Source organism: Cherax quadricarinatus, chromosome 13 (assembly GCF_038502225.1).
Source record: "Cherax quadricarinatus isolate ZL_2023a chromosome 13, ASM3850222v1, whole genome shotgun sequence".
Classification (NCBI taxonomy): domain Eukaryota; kingdom Metazoa; phylum Arthropoda; class Malacostraca; order Decapoda; family Parastacidae; genus Cherax; species Cherax quadricarinatus.
In genome coordinates this window covers 24,362,573-24,384,446 of record NC_091304.1, presented here as the reverse complement: position 1 = coordinate 24,384,446, position 21,874 = coordinate 24,362,573, and the positions used below count along the sequence as shown (strand labels likewise).

Genomic DNA, 21,874 nt, shown 5'->3' with positions numbered 1-21,874 from the left:
CACGAGAGTCACCATGCTCTGACAACACTCACCAGAGTCACCATGTTCTGACAACACTCACCAGAGTCGCCATGCTCTGACAACACTCACCAGAGTCACCATGCTCTGACAACATTCACCAGAGTCACCATGCTATGACAACACTCATCAGAGTCACCATGCCCTGACAACACTCACCAGAGTCACAATGCTCTGACAACATTCACCAGAGTCACCATGCTATGACAACACTCATCAGAGTCACCATGCCCTGACAACACTCACCAGAGTCACCATGGTCTGACAACACTCACCAGAGTCACCATGCTCCGACAACACTCACGAGAGTAACCATGGTCTGACAACACTCACCAGAGTCACCATGCTCTGACAACATTCACCAGAGTTACCCTGCTCTGACAACACTCACCAGAGTCACCATGCCCTGACAACACTCACCAGAGTCACCATGCACTGTCAACATTCACCAGAGTCGCCATGCTCTGACAACAGTCACCAGAGTCGTCATGCTCTGACAACACTCACCAGAGTCACCATGCTCTGACAACACTCACCAGAGTCACCATGCTCTGACAACACTCACCAGAGTCACCATGCTTTGACACCACTCACCAGAGGCACCATGCTCTGACAACACTCACCAGAGTCACCATGCTCTGACAACACTCACCAGAGTCACAATGCTCTGACAACAGTCACCAGAGTCGCCATGGTTTGACAACACTCACCAGAGGCACCATGCTCTGACAACACTCACCAGTCACCATGCTATGGCAACACTTCCCAGAGTCGCCATGCTCTGGCAACACTTCCCAGAGTCGCCATGCTCTGACGACATTCACCAGTCACCATGCTATGGCAACACTTTCCAGAGTCACCATGCTCTGGCAATACTTCACAGAGTCACTATGCTCTGGCAACAATAACCAAAGTCGTCATGCTTTGACACCACTCACCAGAGGCACCATGCTCTGACAACACTCACCAGAGGCACCATGCTCTGACAACACTCACCAGTCACCATGCTCTGGTAACACTTCGAATAGTCGCCATGCTCTGGCAACACTTCACAGAGTCACCATGCTTTGGCAACACTCACCAGAGTCGCCATGCTTTGGCAACACTCACCAGAGTCACCATGCTCTGACAACACTCACCAGTCACCATGCTATGGCAAAACTTTCCAGAGTAACCATGCTCTGGCAACACTTCCCAGAGTCGCCATGCTCTGACAACACTCACCAGAGTCGCCATGCTCTGACAACACTCACCAGAGTCGCCATGCTCTGACAACACTCACCAGAGTCGCCATGCTCTGACAACACTCACCAGAGTCGCCATGCTCTGACAACACTCACCAGAGTCGCCATGCTCTGACAACACTCACCAGAGTCGCCATGCTCTGACAACACTCACCAGAGTCGTAATGCTCTGACAACACTCACCAGAGTCGCCATGCTTTGACAACACTCACCAGAGTCGCCATGCTTTGACAACACTCACCAGAGTCGCCATGCTTTGACAACACTCGCCAGAGTCGCCATGCTTTGACAACACTCACCAGAGTCGCCATGCTTTGACAACACTCACCAGAGGCACCATGCTCTGACAACACTCACCAGAGGCACCATGCTCTGACAACACTCACCAGAGGCACCATGCTCTGACAACACTCACCAGAGGCACCATGCTCTGAGAACACTCATCAGAATCGCCATGCTCTGACAACACTCACCAGAGTCGCCATGCTTTGACAACACTCACCAGAGTCGCCATGCTTTGACAACACTCACCAGAGTCGCCATGCTCTGACAACACTCACCAGAGTCGCCATGCTTTGACAACACTCACCAGAGGCACCATGCTCTGACAACACTCACCAGAGGCACCATGCTCTGACAACACTCACCAGTCACCATGCTCTGGCAACACTTCCAAAAGTCGCCATGCTCTTGCAACACTTCACAGAGTCACCATGCTTAGGCAACACTAACCAGAGTCACTATGCTCTGACAACACTCACCAGTCACCATGCTATGGCAAAACTTTCCAGAGTCACCATGCTCTGGCAACACTTCCCAGAGTCGCCATGCTCTGACAACACTCACCAGAGTCGCCATGCTTTGTCAACACTCGCCAGAGTCTCAATGGTCTGACAACACTCGCCAGAGTCGCCATGCTCTGACAACACTCACCAGAGTCACCATGCCCTGACAACACTCACCAGAGTCACCATGCTCTGACAACATTCACCAGAGTCACCATGCCCTGACAACACTCACCAGAGTCACCATGCCCTGACGACATTCACCAGAGTCACCATGCCCTGACAACACTCACCAGAGTCACCATTCTCTGACAACACTCCCTAGAGGCACCATGCCCTGACAACACTCACTAGTGACCATGCTATGGCAACACTTCCCAGAGTCGCCATGCTCTGACAACACTCACCAGAGTCGCCATGCTTTGACAACACTCACCAGAGGCACAATGCTCTGACAACACTCACCAGTGTCGCCATGCTATGACAACACTCACCAGAGGCACCATGCTCTGACAACACTCACCAGTCACCATGCTATGGCAACACTTCCCAGAGTCGCCGTGATCTGGCAACATTTCCCAGAGTCACCATGCTCTGACAACACTCACCAGAGTCGCCATGCTATGACAACACTCACCAGAGGCACCATGCTCTGACAACACTCACCAGTCACCATGCTATGGCAACACTTCCCAGAGTCGCCGTGCTCTGGCAACACTTCCCAGAGTCACCATGCTCTGACAACACTCACCAGAGTCGCCATGCTTTGACAACACTCGCCAGAGGCACCATGTACTGACAACACTCACCGGTCACCATGCTATGGCAACACTTCCCAGAGTCGCCATGGTCTGACAACACTCACCAGAGTCGCCATGCTCTGACAACACTCACCAGAGCCGCCATGCTTTGACAACACTCACCAAAGTTGCCATGCTTTGACAACACTCACCAGAGTCGCCATGCTTTGACAACACTCACGAGAGTCGCCATGCTTTGACAACACTCACCCGAGTCGCCATGCTTTGACAACACTCACCAGAGCCGCCATGCTTTGACAACATTCACGAGAGTCGCCATGCTCTGACAACACTCACCAAAGTCGCCATGCACTGGCAACACTCATCAGAGTCGCCATGCGCTGACAACACACCTTAGTCGCCATGCCATGACAACAGTCACCATCTGTGTCGAAGCTCTCTTGTTGATAGTCACCATTGGCAAGATGATGCATGATGAACACTCACCTTCTGTGCGTCGAAGCCCTCTGCTAGCGTCACTTCGGGACACTGTCCCTTCAGCAGAAAGTGAGGACTTTCTGCTGCCTCGGTGTTGTCTAACATCGACATCACAAGCAGCAACACCTGCCTGGTGGAAATGATAGTGACTTCAGAAAAAATTCTTGGGACTAAACAAGAATTTTGGGATCACGAATATACCATGATGTATGAAGATTTTCCTAATATTTACACACTGAGGACGATGACAGCTCGCCAGCCAGCTGCGAGGAAGAATGGAAATTGTTACAACTACTGGCCTTATGTCGTAACAATAGCGAAATAATGACTTTCGACGCTTCTTTCAGATCTTTATTTAATACTTATATTAAGCCCCTTTTCGTATCTAGCAATCAGGTTAAAAATAAAATCGCATTCTCTCGGGGCTGTTATGTGACACCTAGTGACACTTCACATAAAAGAACATAATTTTATGTTTAAGTTGTTATAAATTATTAAATAACCACTCCACAAATAATTTATCAATATTTACATTCTTGTATGGAAAGGCGACCTATTTAGTTATTTTCGAGAAACAATCTCTAGGGATTACTTAATTAAGCTAGCAATCTCTCCAATAGTTAATCGTCTCATACCAGAGACTTTGAATTGTATAGAATAGCAACAGTGTAACTGAGCGCCAAAGGGGCTATGTGCTCTGGGTTGAGGACCTACTCAGAGTCAGTGCTGTGAACCTACTCCGAGCGAGTGCTGTGAACCTACTCCGAGCGAGTGCTGTGAACCTACTCTGAGCGAGTGCTGTGAACCTACTCTGAGTGAGTGCTGTGAACCTACTCCGAGCGAGTGCTGTGAACCTACTCCGAGCGAGTGCTGTGAACCTACTCTGAGCGAGTGCTGTGAACCTACTCTGAGCGAGTGCTGTGAACCTACTCCGAGCGAGTGCTGTGAACCTACTCCGAGCGAGTGCTGTGAACCTACTCTGAGCGAGTGCTGTGAACCTGCTCTGAGTGAGTGCTGTGAACCTACTCTTAACAGAAATGATATCATTTCACTCCGAGGAAAGCACCTGGAATGTTCATTACTTTTTTTGTGAAACTATTGAGTTTCGATATATATATATATATATATATATATATATATATATATATATATATATATATATATATATATATATATATATATATATATATATATGGAGTGAGTTAAACAAGTTAAGAAAGCCTAGGGAACGAATGGATATGTCAGTTAAAAACAGAGTAGGGGCGATAGTAGATGGGGAGATGGAGGTGTTGGGTAGATGACGAGAATATTTTGAGGAACTTTTAAATGTCGAAAAAGAAAGGGAGGCAGTAATTTCATGCACTGGCCAGGGAGGTATACTATCTTTTAGGAGTGAAGAAGAGCAGGATGTAAGTGTGGGGGAGGTGCGTGAGGCATTACGTAGAATGAAAGGGGGTAAAGCAGCTGGAACTGATGGGATCATGACAGAAATGTTAAAAGCAGGGGGAGATATAGTGTTGGAGTGATTGGTATTTTTGTTTAATAAATATATGAAAGAGGGGAAGGTACCTAGGGAATGGCGGAGAGCATATATATAGTCCCTTTATATAAAGGGAAGGGGGACAAAAGAGATTGTAAAATTTTTAGAGGAATAAGTTTACTGAGTATACCAGGAAAAGTGTACGGTAGGGTTATTATTGAAACAATTAGAGGTAAGATAGAACATAGGATTGTGGATGAGCAAAGAGTTTTTAGAGTGGGTAGGGGATGTGTAGATCAAGTGTTTACATTGAAGCATATATGTGAGCAGTATTTAGATAAAGGTAGGGAAGTTTTTATTGCATTTATGGATTTAGAAAAGGCATATGATAGTGGGCAGGGGAGCAATGTGGCAGATGTTGCAAGTATATGGAATAGGTGGTAAGTTACTAAATGCTGTAAAGAGTTTTTATGAGGATAGTGAGGCTCATGTTAGGGTGTGTAGAAGAGAGGGAGACTACTTCCCAGTAAAAGTAGGTCTTAGACAGGGATGTGTAATGTCACCATGGTTGTTTAATATATTTATAGATGGGGTTGTAAAAGAAGTAATTGCTAGGGTGTTCGGGAGAGGGGTGGGATTAAATTATGGGGAATCAAATACAAAATGGGAATTGACACAGTTACTTTTTGCTGATGATACTGTGCTTAAGGGAAATTCTAAAGAAAGCTTGCAAAGGTTAGTGGACGAGTTTGGGAGAGTGTGTAAAGGTAGAAAGTTGAAAGTGAACATAGAAAAGAGTAAGGTGATGAGGGTATCAAATGATTTAGATAAAGAAAAAATGGATACCAAATTGGGGAGGAGGAGTATGGAAGAAGTGAATGTTTTCAGATACTTGGGAGTTGACGTGTCAGCGGATGAATTTATGAAGGATGAGGTTAATCAGAGAATTGATGAGGGAATAAAGGCGAGTGATGCAGTGAAGTAAATGTGGAGAGAAAAAACGTTATCTATGGAGGCAAAGAAGGGAATGTATGAAAATATAGTAGTATCAACACTCTTATATGGGTGTGAAGCTTGGGTTGTGAATGCTGCAGCAAGGAGGCGGCTGGAGGCAGTGGAGATGTCCTGTCTAAGGGCAATGTGTGGTGTAAATATTATGCAGAAAATTCGGAGTGTGGAAATTAGATGGTGTGGAGTAAATAAAAGTATTAGTCAGAGGGCTGAAGAGGGGTTGTTGAGGTGGTTTGGTCATGTAAAGAGAATGAATCAAAGTAAAATGACATGAAGAGCGTATAAATCTGTAGGGGAAGAAGGCGGGGTAGGGGTCGTTCTCAAAAAGTTTGGAGAGAGGGGGTAAAGGAGGTTTTGTGGGCGAGGGGCTTGGACTTTCAGCAAGCGTGTGTGAGCGTGTTAGATAGGAGTGAATTGAGACGAATGGTATTTGGGATCTGACTAGCTGTTGGAGTGTGAGCAGGGTAATATTTAGTGAAGGGATTCAGGGAAACCGGTTATTTTTATATAGCCGGACTCGAGTCCTGGAAATGGGAAGTACAATGCGTGCACTCTAAAGGAGGGGTTCGGAATATTAGCAGTTTGGAGGGATATGTTGTGTATCTTTATACGTATATGCTTCTAAACTGTTGTATTCTGAGCACCTCTGTAAAAACAGTGATTATGTGTGAGTGAGGTGAAAGTGTTGAATGATGAAAGTATTTTCTTTTTGGGGATTTTCTTTCTTTTTGGGGCACCCTGCCTCGGTGGGAGACGACCGACTTGTTAATATATATATATATATATATATATATATATATATATATATATATATATATATATATATATATATATATATATATATATATATATATATATATATATATATACAGTGGACCCTCGAATTTAGTCGTGCCTTTTCTGAATGCAAAACTATTTTTATCTATAAAATGCATATTTTGTTAATATTTCCCATAGGAAATAATATAAATCCAATTAAACTATTGCAGACACCCAAAAATATTAACAGAAAATACATTTTATAGATAATAAAAATAGTTTTGCATACAGAAAAGGCAGGACTAAATTCGAGGGTCGATCTTTGCAAGACAAGCAACGGTGGGTGGAAATCTTTAGCTCAAGTACTTTCACACTTCTCAGTGCATCATTATAAGATATGCAATGTTGCAAGAGAGCAACTAAAGCAGGGAGATAGATCTCAGAGTAGGGTAGTGCGGATGTGCCACTAGCTACGGTTACCCTTATAAAGTGGTCAGTGCCAGCCCCACTTGACCATCATCCCCCTACTCCCCATTTTGGGTAGGAGGGTTTCTGAGATGTCAAGTCTGAAATTATAAGGTATAATAGCCAGCCCCAACCTTTTTCTAGTCGTTTATAACAGGTCATGTGGTTTGACAAAATACGTTTCTCGTTGGATACTATATACATGGATTGCTATTATTCTGTGTAACCTTTTTAAATAATAAAAGAAAGGAATAGAATGTGCTCTTTATCCGTTTAAATGTCCTGCTCTGAGGTACTCGAATGTTCTACTGAGGTACTCACAAGTATCTCTTCCTAAATATTGTCTACTATTTTTTCTCAGTGTCTGTTAATATGCCTGACTTAGGAATCTTCTATGCCTTTCCGATAATATTTCTATGATCTAAATTTCTAATTTCTCCTAATACCCTTTAACCTCTCCTCATGTTATCTCCTCATGTTATCTCGTGCTTGTCACTGTATGGTACTCTAACAGCTAAACGCGTCACATAACCATTCACAATTGATGTGGTATGAAGTTTTGGTACGTAGACACTGGTCGGGCGTCACCAGTCCATCAACCCACCTGGCATAATGAACAATCCTGTGATTTTGTATAGTATTGTTGTTTAAGATTGTGTACAATGGACTCTACTAAATAGTTATCGAGCTTGTATAACCCATAAATTGAGTTATATACTGTATTCCTTTCATGTTTCAAGAGGGAAGATTCAATTATGTTTCTTTCCATGACAAAATTGTTTGATACTATAATCTGGGAAGCATCCCATTCCGGTGGGTGATTACATGAACTAATGCTATCTTTAACCACGTTAGTGCATGTAATCACCCACCGGAATGAGATGCTGCCCAGATTATAGTACCAAACTTCTGTCATGGAAAGAAACATAATTGAATCTTCCCTCTTGAAACATGAAAGGAATACAGTATACAACTCAAATTGTGGGCTATACAAGCTCGATAACTATTTATTAGAGTCCACTGTACACAATCTTAAACAACAATGCTATACAAAATCACAGGATTGTTCAATATGCCAGGTGGGTTGATGGACTGGTGACGCCTGACCAGTGTCTATGCACCAAAACTTCATACCACGTCAGTTTAACTCATCAATGTTTTTGAGAACTTTGCGTATTTGTAGTCCAGAGTTTTTAGATGAAGAAATATCCAAAATTTATGAAATAGCTAATTATCTGAAATACCCAAGAAACGTAATTGATAAATCTATTAAAATTGCTAGAAATACTTTTTACAATCCAAAAAGGGACAACCAATCTTATTCAACTAAAAATATGTTGGTTCTCCCTTACCATGAAAACTTGGTTGATATGCCTTCTCTTCTTAAGACTTTTAATATCAAAGTTGTATTTAAAAATATTGATACAGTAAAAAAACTTTTGATAAAGAATTCCCCCCAAAATATGTCTAAGATGTGTTTATAAAATTCCCTGTAAAATTTGCGATAAAGTTTATTACGGTCAAACTGCTAAAACTCTCAAACTAAGATTAAAACAACATAAATATAGCATTAGAACTGGACAAGATTCCAATGCTCTCTTTATTCATGTGAGAGATTTTAACCATCCAACTGATTTTCAAAAAGTTGATAAAGTTGTATCAAGCAAGTCCATGGTCGACAGAAATATAATTGAATCTTGTTTCATAAAAAACAGTTTTGAAAATAATCCGAATATTTTCTTGGGTTTAAATAAATTAGATCCATTTATAATTAATAAAATTTAGGAAGAATTTAATAATACATTAAACAAATAATAAATACTAATTCTTGGGTAGAGTGCTTGGGTTGTGCAAATATTTTGTTAGACGGAGGGATTTCACTATTCTTTCACAGTGGTTGTTTTGTATATTCTGATATCACCTGTTTACTGTGATCTTATTGCACACACACACACACACACACACACACACACACACACACACACACACACACACACACACACACACATGTTGTACATTGCTGCTGTACTTCAGTAATTTAAAACAGTTGTAGATTCCTCCTTGAAACAAAACTTACTGAAGTCTGATAAGAGAAATGACGTTGTGAAATGTTGTGTGTGTACTTAGATATTTGTACCTACATATTTGTGGTTGCAGGGGTCGAGTCACAACTCCTGGCCCCGTCCCTTCGCTGGTAATTACTAGGTCCACTCTTTCCCTGCTCCATTAACTTTATTATACCTCTTTTTAAAGCTATGGATGGATCCTGCCTCCACTACATCACTCTCCAGATTGTTCCACTTCCTGACAACTCTATGGCTGAAGAAATACTTCCTAACATCCCTGTGGCTCATCTGGGTTTTCAACTTCAAGCTGTGACCCTTTGTTGCTCTGTCCCTTCTCGGAAACATTCTGTCCCTGACTTTGTAAATGGTCCAAGTCGGACCGAAACGTCGTCGTAAGCTTCTCTCTTTTATGTGCGGGTTATTTGTGTATTGTCCCTATCCACCTTGTCAATTCCTCTCAATATTTTATAAGTCGTTATCATGTCCTCCCTATCTTTCCTGTCCTCCAGTGTCATCAGGGTCATTTTCCTTAACCTCTCCTCGTAGGACATACCCCTTAGCTCCTGGACTAGTCTTGTTGCAAACATTTGCACCTTGTCTAATATGTGTATGTGTGTGTGTGTGTGTGTTGTGTGTGTGTGTACTCACCTCACCTAATTGTGGTTGCAGGGGTCGATACTCAGCTCCTGGCCCCGCCTCTTCACCAAGTGCTACTAGGTCCTCTCTCTCTCTGCTTCCAGAGCATTGTCATACCTCGTCTTAAAGCTATGTATGGTTCCTGCCTCCACTACATCACTTGTTAGGCTATTCCACTTCCTGACGACTCTATGACTGAAGAAATACTTCCTAATATCCCTATGATTCGTCTGAGTCTTCAGCTTCCAATTGTGACCCCTTGTTTCTGTGTCCCCTCTCTGGAACAACCTGTCTCGGTCTACCTTATCTATTCCATGCAGTATTTTGTATGTCGTTATCATGTCTCCCCTACCCGCCTGTCCTCCAATGTCGTCAGTCCGATTTCCCTCAACCTTTCTTCATCGGACATTCCCCTTAGCTCCGGAACTAGCCTTGTTGCAAACCTTTGCACTTTCTCTAATTTCTTGACGTGTTTGACCAGGTGTGGGTTCCAAACTGGAGCTCCATACTCCAGTATGGGCCTGATGTACACAGTGTACAGTGTCTTGAACGATTCCTTACTAAGGTATCGGAACGCTATTCTCAGGTTTGCCAGGTGCCCATATGCTGCAGCAGTTATCTGGCTGATGTGTGCCTCCGGAGACGTGCTCGGTATTATGGTCACCCCAAGATCTTTCTCCTTGAGCGAGGTTTGCAGTCCTTGGCCACCTAGTCCATACTCTGTCTGCGGTGTGTTACTGATCGTGTTACTGAAAGAAATATCCTAATTGGGGTTAATATGCTCAGGCAAGCTTATTCAAACCCCTGAACAGAAGCCCTCCAAACTTTCCTCAGCACTGGTGAACACTCATCCAGATAGATCGAAAAAACTGGAACCGACCTCCGCATGAATCAGATACATGATCTATGTCAAGTAAGGCAACAGCGGCACTTCTCCGCTCCATGAGATATTACCCCATTTCAAACTAGTATTCCTCCATTTTTCCCCAAACTATTTCTTAAATCACAACCAAAACTTCGCCTTGAAGCCAAACATGAGGCCTTAAGCTGTATTGATAACTTAGTCACACAGCACACACTCTCGCAAATGATTTACGCTGATGGTTCTGTTCACCAATCCACTGGTGCAGCTGGTAGTGCTGCTGTCGTACAGAGTGATGGCTCTCTTAAAGAAATTGGAGCACGCATCAATAATTGGGCCTCTACCCTTCAGACAGAACTGTTTGCCATACTCCTTGCACTGAAATGCATCTATGTATTTAAAATTGACAGTTTAAGTGTAACTGATTCTCTGTCATTCATAAATGCTCTCAACTCATTAAGCATAAATTGTGGCATGCTTGTGCCAGAAGCCAGACACCTTTAAGGTAAGATTGTGGACAGTGGAGTCAGAGTGCACATGCTGTGGATTCCATCTCACATTGGTCTTCAGATGCATGATAGAACTGATAAATTGGCTAAGCTGTATGCTTTCAAAGAGGGAGGAGATTACAATCTTGGCTTGTCATGTAGTAGTTTGAGAACAATAATTCGAAAAGAACTTCAACTGAATTTTATTGATTTAAGACTCAGGGAGATCGACACCAGTCAGTCCATCTATCATCATTCTATCATGCAGGAGGAGCCACATGTCTATGGTGCATCCAACAAAATAAGCAGACTCTTGGATGTCACTACTGCCCGGCTCCGTTTGGGTTACAAGTATCTTTGGCAGGTTAAATCACCGCCACCAGATGTAGACCAAACGAAATGTAAACTTTGCCAGATGGACTATTGTCACACCCTGCGTCATTATGTACTGGAGTGCGATAAAATTAATGAATTTAGAGACAACTCACTCAGAAGTGTTCAAGAAATGGCAAAGTGTTTTATCCACAGTGGTATATTACAGACCATTCTGGAGAAATACCCTGACTTTGCTAGCTGTAAATAAAGCATTACCACATGTGTGTGTGTGTGTGTGTGTGTGTGTGTGTGTGTGTGTGTGTGTGTGTGTGTACTCACCTAATTGTGGTTGCAGGGGTCGAGACTCAGCTCCTGGGCCCGAGTGTGTGCGTGTTTGTGTGTTTGTGTGTGTGTGTGTGTGTGTGTGTGTGTGTGTGTGTGTGTGTGTGTGTGTGTGTGTGTGTGTGTGTGTGTGTGTGTGTGTACTCACCTAACTGTGGTTGCAGGGGTCGAGACTCAGCTCCTGGCCCCGAGTGTGTGCGTGTTTGTGTGTTTGTGTGTGTGTGTGTGTGTGTGTGTGTGTGTGTGTGAGTGTGTGTGTGTGTGTGTGTGTGTGTGTGTGTGTGTGTGTGTGTGTGAATTTGTGTATGAGTGTGTGTGTGTGTGTATGTGTGTGTATGTGTGTGTGTATGAGTTTGTGTATGAGTGTGTGTGTGTGCATGTGTGTGTGTGTATGAGTTTGTGTGTGTGTGTGTGTGTTTGTGTGTGTGTGTGTGTGTGCGTGTGTGTGTGTGTGTGTGTGTATGTGCGTGTGTGTGTTTGTTTGTGTGTGTGTGTGTGTGTGTGTGTGTGTATGAGTTTGTGTATGAGTGTGTGTGTGTATGAGTTTGTGTATGAGTGTGTGTGTGTTTGTGTGTGTGTGTGTGTGTGTGTGTGTGTGTGTGTGTGTGTGTGTGTGTGTGTGTGTGTGTGTGTGTGTGTGTGTGTATGTGTGTGTGTGTGTGTGTGTGTGTGTGTGTGTGTGTGTGTGTATGTGTGTATGAGTGTGTATGAGAGCGTGTGTGTGTGTGTGCGCGCATGAGTTTGTGTATGAATGTGTGTGAGTGTGTGTGTGTGTGTATGAGTTTGTGTATGAGAGTGTGTGTGTGTGTGTGTGTGCATGAGTTTGTGTATGAGTGTGTGTGTGTGTGTGTGAGAGAGTTTGTGTATGAGAGTGTATGTGTGTGTGTATGTGTGTGTGTGAGTGTGTGTATGTGTGTGTGTGTGGGTGTTTGCGTGTGTGTGTGTATGTGTGTGTGTGTGTGTTTGTGTGTGTGGTTGTGTGTGTGTGTGTGTGTGTGTGTGTGTGTGTGGTTGTGTGTGTGTGGTTGTGTGTGTGTGTGTGTGTGTGTGTGTGTGTGTGTGTGTGTGTGTGTGTGTGTGTGTGTGTGTGGTTGTGTGTGTGTGGTTGTGTGTGTGTGTGTGTGTGTGTGTGTGTGTGTGTGTGTGTGTGTGTGTGTGTGTGTGTGTGTGGTTGTGTGTGTGTGGTTGTGTGTGTGTGGTTGTGTGTGTGTGGTTGTGTGTGTGTGTGTGTGTGTGTGTGTGTGTGTGTGTGTGTGTGTGTGTGTGTGTGTGTGGTTCATTCTGTTGGTTTCTTGCTGTCTTCCTGGACACGTCTATGATATTTTGAATCGCCGATTTCCTGGCCTTTAGGTTATAAAAGACCAACATAACTACCTTCATATTAAAGAAAGCTGATGGAAAGATCTTAATATTATTCATTTGTAATAATAAATTTGCATATTGGGCCATTTTCATTATTAACGTAACTAACCCTAGAACCAACTTTCTAGCTAATCCTAGAATCAACCTCCTATGTTTCCCTGACATGGAATTGCTAGCCATGGGATGAACAAATAAAGTCAAAGCAGGTCAGCCAGAACAACTCAGAATATTAATGACAGCAATGAGTAAAGGAACATTTACAGGATAATTTACATCATATTGTGTAAGGTCACTCAGCTGATGCTCTGTGAGCCGCATTTCTTACATACTTTCAGGAATTATCAACGAAGCATTGTGAGGTTGATGCCTCAGCTGCTGACTCTAAGCTGCACACACACACGGAACTCCCAAGACCATGGAAGACACAGTGTTACTTGACCGGATCCAAGGAATGGGAGGCCAGCTCATGTTTCCCTGGCTCAAGAGTCCTCCGGCATCAAGGTCTCTCCTCCTCCCTCCCTTCAATGGTGAACTGAATTTAGATTCACATTCCCGTTTCGTAACATTTTATCAGTTAGGATCCAGTGGACAGATTTATAACAGCTAATACAAATTCCATAAATATTGCAATAATAATGTCAATGCGAGGAAACCGGAGATTAGTCATAAACAAATAAGTAGTTCTACTAATTCGTATAAGTCTGTGACCCGAAAAATAGCAAGTAATCATATAGGAAGGTCTAGCAGAACCAGGAAGACACCATTCTCTGCCAAACGTCTTTCTGAATTACTTTTAATTATTATAATAAAATTGATTCGCCACATTGTATCTGAACTATATATAATTTTTACATGGATATTTAAAAAAAGTCACACAGGGAGAATTACGTTGTATTCCATGAGGAAGAATGAGTTATCTGAGTGACACAATGTACTAGCCTGGGCTGAGATACTTCAGCACGGCGACGAAGACATCGTTAATAACTCAACACAAAAAACACCAAGAAACCTCCTCATAGGTATTACTAATATACTGTCAGCCTTCACACACACACACACACACACACACACACACACACACCACAGGTAAATCGACTGGGAAAACCTGGAGCCACATGGGAGTCCCGAAACATGGAGAGCCAAGATGATGGATGTAGTACTGGAAAACTTCATGCATCAACATGTTAAGGACACTACCAGAGAGAGAGGGGAGGATGAACCAGCAAGAATGGACCTTGTGTTCACCCTGAGCAGTTCAGACATTGAGGACATCACATATGAGAGGCCCCTTGGAGTTGGTGATCACATGGTTCTGTGTTTTGAATACATAGTAGAGTTGCAAGTGGAGAGGGTAACAGGAGTTGGATGGGAAAAGCCAAACTATAAAAGGGGGGACTACACAGGTATGAGGAACTTACTGCAGGAGGTTCAGTGGGACAGAGATTTGGCAGGAAAGTCAGTAAATGAAATGATGGAATACGTAACAACAAAATGCAGGGAGGCAGACGAAAGGTTTGTTCCCAAGGGCAATAGAAATAATGGGAAGACCAAAGCGAGTCTTTGGTTTACCCGAGAGTGTAGGGAAGCAAAAACTAAGTGCACCAGAAAATGGATAAGGTACAGGAGGCAAAGGACCCAGGAAAATAAAGAGGCTAGTCGAAGAGCCAGAAACGAGAATGCACAGATAAGGAGGGAGGCCTAGCGACAGTACGAAAACGACATAGCATCGAAAGTCATGTCTGACCCGGAACTGCTGTATAGCCACATTAGGTGCAAGACAACAGTTAAAGACCAGGTGATCAGGCTGAGGAAAGAAGGTGGGGAATTCACCAGAAGCGATGAAGAGGTATGCGAGGAGCTCAACATGAGATTTAAGGATTTACAGCGGAGACAGGAAGGCCTCTGGGTGGACAGAACAGAGGGGGACGCCAACAAGGAATATACCAACAAGTGTTGGATGACATACACACAGCTGAGGAGGAGGAGTTGAAGAAGCTACTAAGAGACCTTGATACCTCAAAGGCAATGGGACCAGACAACATCTCCTCGTGGGTCCTTAGAGAGGGAGCGGAAATGCTGTGTGTGCCACTAACCACAATCTTCATCACATCCCTTGAAACTGGGCAACTATCTGAGGTATGGAAGACGGCAAATGTAGTACCTATATTTAAAAAAAGAGACAGAAAAGAGGCACGAAACTATAGTCCAGTGTCACTGACGTGTATAGTATGCAAAGTCATGGAGAAGATTATCAGGAGGAGAGTGGTGGAGCACCTGGAACGGAGCAAGAGTATAAACGCCAACCAGCACCGATTAATGGAAGGCAAATCCTGTGTCACAAACCTACTGGAGTTTTATGATAAAGTAACAGAAGTAAGACACAAGAGAGAGGGGTGGGTTGATTGCATCTTCTTGGGCTGCAAGAAGGCCTTCGACACAGTTCCTCACAGGAGATTAGTGCAGAAGCTAGAGGATCAGGTGTGTATAACAGGAAGGGCACTACAATGGATCAGAGAATACCTAACAGGGAGGAAACAACGAGACATGGTACGCAATGAGGTATCACAGTGGGCACCTGTGACAAGCGGGGACCCATAGGGGTCGGTCCTAGGACCAGTGCTATTTCTGGTATATGTGAATGACATGATGGAAGGGTTAGACTCAGAAGTGTCCCTGTACGCAAATGATGTGCAGTTAATGAGGAGAATTAAATCAGATGTGGATCAGGTAGGACTTTCAAAGAGACCTGGACAGGCTGGACACCTGGTCTAGCAACTGGCTTCTCTAATTTAACCCCGCCAAATGCAAATTCATGAAGATCGGGGAATGGCAAAGAAGACCCAGACGGAGTATAGGTTAGGTGGGCAAAGACTGGAAACCTCGCTCAGGGAGAAAGATCTTGGGGTGAGTATAACACCGAGCACGTCTCCGAAAGTGCACATCAAGCAGATAACTGCTGCAGCATATGGGCGCCTGGCAAACTTGGGAATAGCGTTCCGATACCTTAGTATCGGAACGCTATTCCCAGGCCCATACTGGAGTATGCAGCACCTGTTTGGAACCCACACTTGATCAAGCACATCAAGAAATTAGAGAAAGTGCAAAGGTTTGCGACAAGGTTAGTTCCAGAGCTAAGGGAATGTCCTACGAAGAAAGGTTAACGGAAATAGGCCTGACGACACTTGAGGACAGGAGGGTTAGGGGAGACATGATAACGACTTACAAAATACTGCGTGGAATAGACACGGTGGACAGAGACAGGATCTTCCAGAGAGGGGACACAGAAACAAGAGGTCACAATTGGAAATTGAAGACCCAGATGTGTCAAAGGGATGTTAGGAAGTATTTCTTCAGTCATAGAGTAGTCAGGAAGTGGAGTAGCCTAGCAAGTGAGGTAGTGGAGGCAGGAACCATACATAGCTTTAAGATGAGGTATACTAAAGCTGATGGAGCAGGGAGAGAGAGGACCTAGTAGCATTCAGTGAAGAGGCGGGGCCAGGAGCTGAGTCTCGACCCCTGCAACCACAATTAGGTGAGTACACACACACATACACACACACACACACACACACACACACACACACACACACACACACACACACACACACACACACACACACACACATACAAGGGTTCATGACATGTCGTGTACACATTGTTACGACTCTTACACAGGACTGACTGGGAGATCTGTGAACACTACTATCAGAGAAAGTAAGAGATCTGTCATAAATGCCAAGGATAAGTCGGAAAAATCCCACTATGTACTCTAAAGTAACCACAACACTGACTAGGAAGACTTCAGGCTACTTCATAAAATACGAAACTCTGGATTTTAAACACCAGACAAGATGAGGCTCCTAACATCTGGCTAAACTCCAGGTACCTATTTAACCTAGTTACTGCAAGGTGAAGAGGGAACGCAGGTGGAAGAAAACGTGGCCATAGTCTTCAGCTTCCCCCTATTGATCCTGGAACCTTTGGTTGTGAACCGGATCTGCTGCTGAGATAACAGGCTAGTGTAGACCTTTGCTAGGGTGACCTTTGTCTCTCACTGCTCCTAATAACAACCCATAAAAATCCAGGGGTAGCAATACCTCTCAGAGCCGTGTTGTTCCTGAAGATAAGAACCTCGAGTGAAAGTACACAACTAATGTTACTTGAACGTGAACCCTAAAAGTGGGTTAGAAGTAGCCCACAGCAGCCCATACGGGTCATGAAGTAGTGGTAACGTACATGGAGACGCCTTGATTCTAGTGAAAGGCTCTTGATGCAAGGAAATTGAATCAAGCCTGATTACCTCCCATTCTCCAAGTTCTGCGTCACTCTCACGTCTCAGCGCTTTATACATCAACATGTGGTAATCTTCTTCCAGAGTCACTCTGAGCCGTCTCTAATTATTATTATTATTATTATTATTATTATTATTATTATTATTATTATTATTATTATTATTATTATTATTATTATTATTATTATGGGGAAGCGCTAAATCCCATAGAGATCTGAATATCTGGAGTGTGTTTCGAGGGGTCAATGCCCTTCGAGGCTCGGTCCATGACCAGACTTCGTGGTGGATCAGGGCCTCATTAACCAGGCTGTTACTGCTGGCCGCAAGCAAACCGATTTACGAACCACAGCCCGGCTGGTCAGGTACTGACTTTAGGTGTTTGTCCAGCGCCTTCTTGAAGACAGCCAGGGGTCTATTGGTAATCCCCTTTATGTATGCTGGGAGGCAGTTGAACAGTCTTGGGTCCATGACACTTATTGTGTTGTCTATTAGCGACTCATGGCAACCCTGCTTTTCATTGGGGGGATGTTGCATTGCCTGCCCAGTCTTTTTTTTTTTTCACAGGGAGTGATTTCCGTGTGCAGATTCGGGACTAGTCCGTCTAGGATTTTCCAAGTTTATTATCATGTATCTTTCTCGCCTGTCTTCCAAGAAATACAGGTCAGGGGACTTCAATCGTTCCCAGTAATTTAGGTGCTTTATTGAACTTATACATGCAGTGAAAGTTCTTTGTATATTCTCCAGGTCTGCAGTTTCTCCCGCCTTGAAAATGGGCTTGGTCTCACTAGTTTTGAAGGTTCTCATTATCTATCCTATCACTTTCCTAGCAGATGTGGTAGATACATTGTTGGGGTCTTTGAAATGAGATCCTCTGACATTATTACTCAAAGGTCCTTCATATTAATTTTTCGCTCTGTTGTGTGGTTGGAATTTAGACGTGATACAACACGTGGAGGAATGGAAAATAATCAGGTTTGGTCCAAGGAAAGGAAAGTTAGCTCCAATTCTTTGGATCAAGAACCCCTGAATCTCGATGTAATTTCTTTGGCAACTTTCTTGTGATGAGCGCAGCTCTGTCCACAAGACCACACTATTGCCAGAGTCAACATTCAGTTAAAGACAACGTTTCGCCCATACAGGCTCTTTATCAACTCATCATGACATGTGTAACACTTAGGAGGTCTGAAGGACTGACCACCACGTATCAAGGCCGAGGACTGAGCACCACCTATCAAGGCTGAAAGACTGACCACCACGTATCAGGGCTGAGGGATTGACCACCATCTATCAAGGCCGAGGGACTGACCACCGCCTATCAAGGCCGAGGGACTGACCACCACCTATCAAGGCTGAGGGACTGATCACCACCTATCAAGGCTGAGGGGCAGACCACCACCTATCAAGGCCGAGGGACTGACCACCGCCTATCAAGGCCGAGGGACTGACCACCACCTATCAACGCTGAGGGACTGATCACCACCTATCAAGGCTGAGGGGCTGACCACCACCTATCAAGGCTGAGGGACTGATCACTACCTATCAAGGCTGAGGAACTGACCACCACCTATCAAGGCTGGGGGACTGACCACCACCTATCAAGGCTGAGGGGCTGACCACCACCTATCAAGGCTGAGGGACTGACCACCACCTATCAAGGCTGATGTACTGACCACCACCTATTAAGGCTGAGGGACTGACCACCACTTATCAAGGCTGAGGGACTGACCACCACTTATCAAGGCTGAGGGACTGACCACCACTTATCAAGGCTGAGGGACTGACCACCACTTATCAAGGCTGAGGGACTGACCACCACTTATCAAGGCTGAGGGACTGACCGCCACCTATCAAGGCTGAGGGACTGACCACCACCTATCAAGGCTGATGAACTGACCACCACCTATCAAGGCTGAAGGACTGACCACCACCTATCAAGGCTGAGGGACTGACCACCACCTATCAAGGCTGAGGGACTGATCACCACATATCAAGGCTGAGGGACTGACCACCACTTATCAAGGCTGAGGGACTGACCACCACCTATCAAGGCTGAGGGACTGACCACCACCTATCAAGGCCGAGGGACTGACCACCACCTATCAAGGCTGAGGGACTGACCACCACCTATCAAGGCTGAGGGACTGATCACTACCTATCAAGGCTGAGGGACTGATCACCACCTATCAAGGCAGAGGGACTGACCACCACCTATCAAGGACGAGGGACTGACCACCACATATCAAGGCTGAGGGACTGTCCACCACCTATCAAGGCTGAGGGACTGACCACCACCTATCAAGGCTGAGGAACTGATCACCACCTATCAAGGCTGAGGGGCTGACCACCACCTATCAAGGCTGAGGGACTGATCACTACCTATCAAGGCTGAGGGGCTGACCACCACCTATCAAGGCTGAGGGACTGATCACTACCTATCAAGGCTGAGGGACTGATCACCACATATCAAGGCTGAGGGACTGACCACCACCCATCAAGGCCGGGGGACTGACCACCACCTATCAAGGCTGAGGGACTGACCACCACCTATCAAGGCTGAGGGACTGACCACCACCTATCAAGGCTGAGGGACTGACCACCCTTATCAAGGCTGAGGGACTGACCACCACCTATCAAGGCTGAGGGACTGATCAATACCTATCAAGGCTGATCACCACCTATCAAGGCTGAGGGACTGACCACCACCTATCAAGGCCGAGGGACTGACCGCCACATATCAAGGCTGAGGGATTGATCACTACCTATCAAGGCTGAGGGACTGACCACCACCTATCAAGGCCGAGGGACTGATCACCACGTATCAAGGCTGAGGGATTGATCACTGCCTATCAAGGCTGAGGGACTGACCACCACCTATCAAGGCCGAGGGACTGACCGCCACATATCAAGGCTGAGGGACTGTCCACCACCTATCAAGGCTGAGGGACTGACCACCACCTATCAAGGCTGAGGAACTGATCACCACCTATCAAGGCTGAGGGGCTGACCACCACCTATCAAGGCTGAGGGACTGACCACCACCTATCAAGGCCGGGGGACTGACCACCACCTATCAAGGCTGAGGGACTGACCACCCTTATCAAGGCTGAGGGACTGACCACCACCTATCAAGGCTGAGGGACTGATCAATACCTATCAAGGCTGATCACCACCTATCAAGGCTGAGGAACTGATCACCACCTATCAAGGCTGAGGGGCTGACCACCACCTATCAAGGCTGAGGGACTGATCACTACCTATCAAGGCTGAGGGGCTGACCACCACCTATCAAGGCTGAGGGACTGATCACTACCTATCAAGGCTGAGGGACTGATCACCACATATCAAGGCTGAGGGACTGACCACCACCCATCAAGGCCGGGGGACTGACCACCACCTATCAAGGCTGAGGGACTGACCACCACCTATCAAGGCTGAGGGACTGACCACCACCTATCAAGGCTGAGGGACTGACCACCCTTATCAAGGCTGAGGGACTGACCACCACCTATCAAGGCTGAGGGACTGATCAATACCTATCAAGGCTGATCACCACCTATCAAGGCTGAGGGACTGACCACCACCTATCAAGGCCGAGGGACTGACCGCCACATATCAAGGTTGAGGGATTGATCACTACCTATCAAGGCTGAGGGACTGACCACCACCTATCAAGGCTGAGGGATTGACCACCACCTATCAAGGCTGAGGGACTGATCACCACCTATCAAGGCAGAGGGACTGACCACCACCTATCAAGGCCGAGGGACTGACCGCCACATATCAAGGCTGAGGGACTGTCCACCCCCTATCAAGGCTGAGGGACTGACCACCACCTATCAAGGCTGAGGAACTGATCACCACCTATCAAGGCTGAGGGGCTGACCACCACCTATCAAGGCTGAGGGACTGACCACCACCTATCAAGGCCGGGGGACTGACCACCACCTATCAAGGCTGAGGGACTGACCACCACCTATCAAGGCTGAGGGACTGACCACCACCTATCAAGGCTGAGGGACTGACCACCACCTATCAAGGCTGAGGGACTGACCACCCTTATCAAGGCTGAGGGACTGACCACCACCTATCAAGGCTGAGGGTCTGATCAATACCTATCAAGGCTGATCACCACCTATCAAGGCTGAGGGACTGACCACCACCTATCAAGGCCGAGGGACTGACCGCCACATATCAAGGCTGAGGGATTGATCACTACCTATCAAGGCTGAGGGACTGACCACCACCTATCAAGGCTGAGGGACTGACCACCACCTATCAAGGCTGAAGGACTGACCACCACCTATCAAGGCTGAGGGACTGACCACCACTTATCAAGGCTGAGGGACTGACCGCCACCTATCAAGGCTGATGGACTGACCACCACCTATCAAGGCTGAGGGACTGACCACCACCTATCAAGGCTGAGGGACTGACCACCACCTATCAAGGCTGATGTACTGACCACCACCTATTAAGGCTGAGGGACTGACCACCACTTATCAAGGCTGAGGG

General features: G+C 45.5%; 1 protein-coding gene across 1 annotated transcript in view; it reads right to left on the bottom strand.

Annotated features, from left to right (window-relative positions):
• LOC128688707 (crustacyanin-A1 subunit) overlaps positions 1 to 21,874 on the bottom strand; it is a 116,406-nt gene that overhangs the window by 74,972 nt on the left and 19,560 nt on the right. Inside the window, exon 2 of the mRNA XM_053776694.2 lies at positions 3,295 to 3,415. Within this exon, the coding sequence (XP_053632669.2) occupies positions 3,295 to 3,415 (121 nt within the window). The remainder of the gene's footprint in view (positions 1 to 3,294; positions 3,416 to 21,874) is intronic.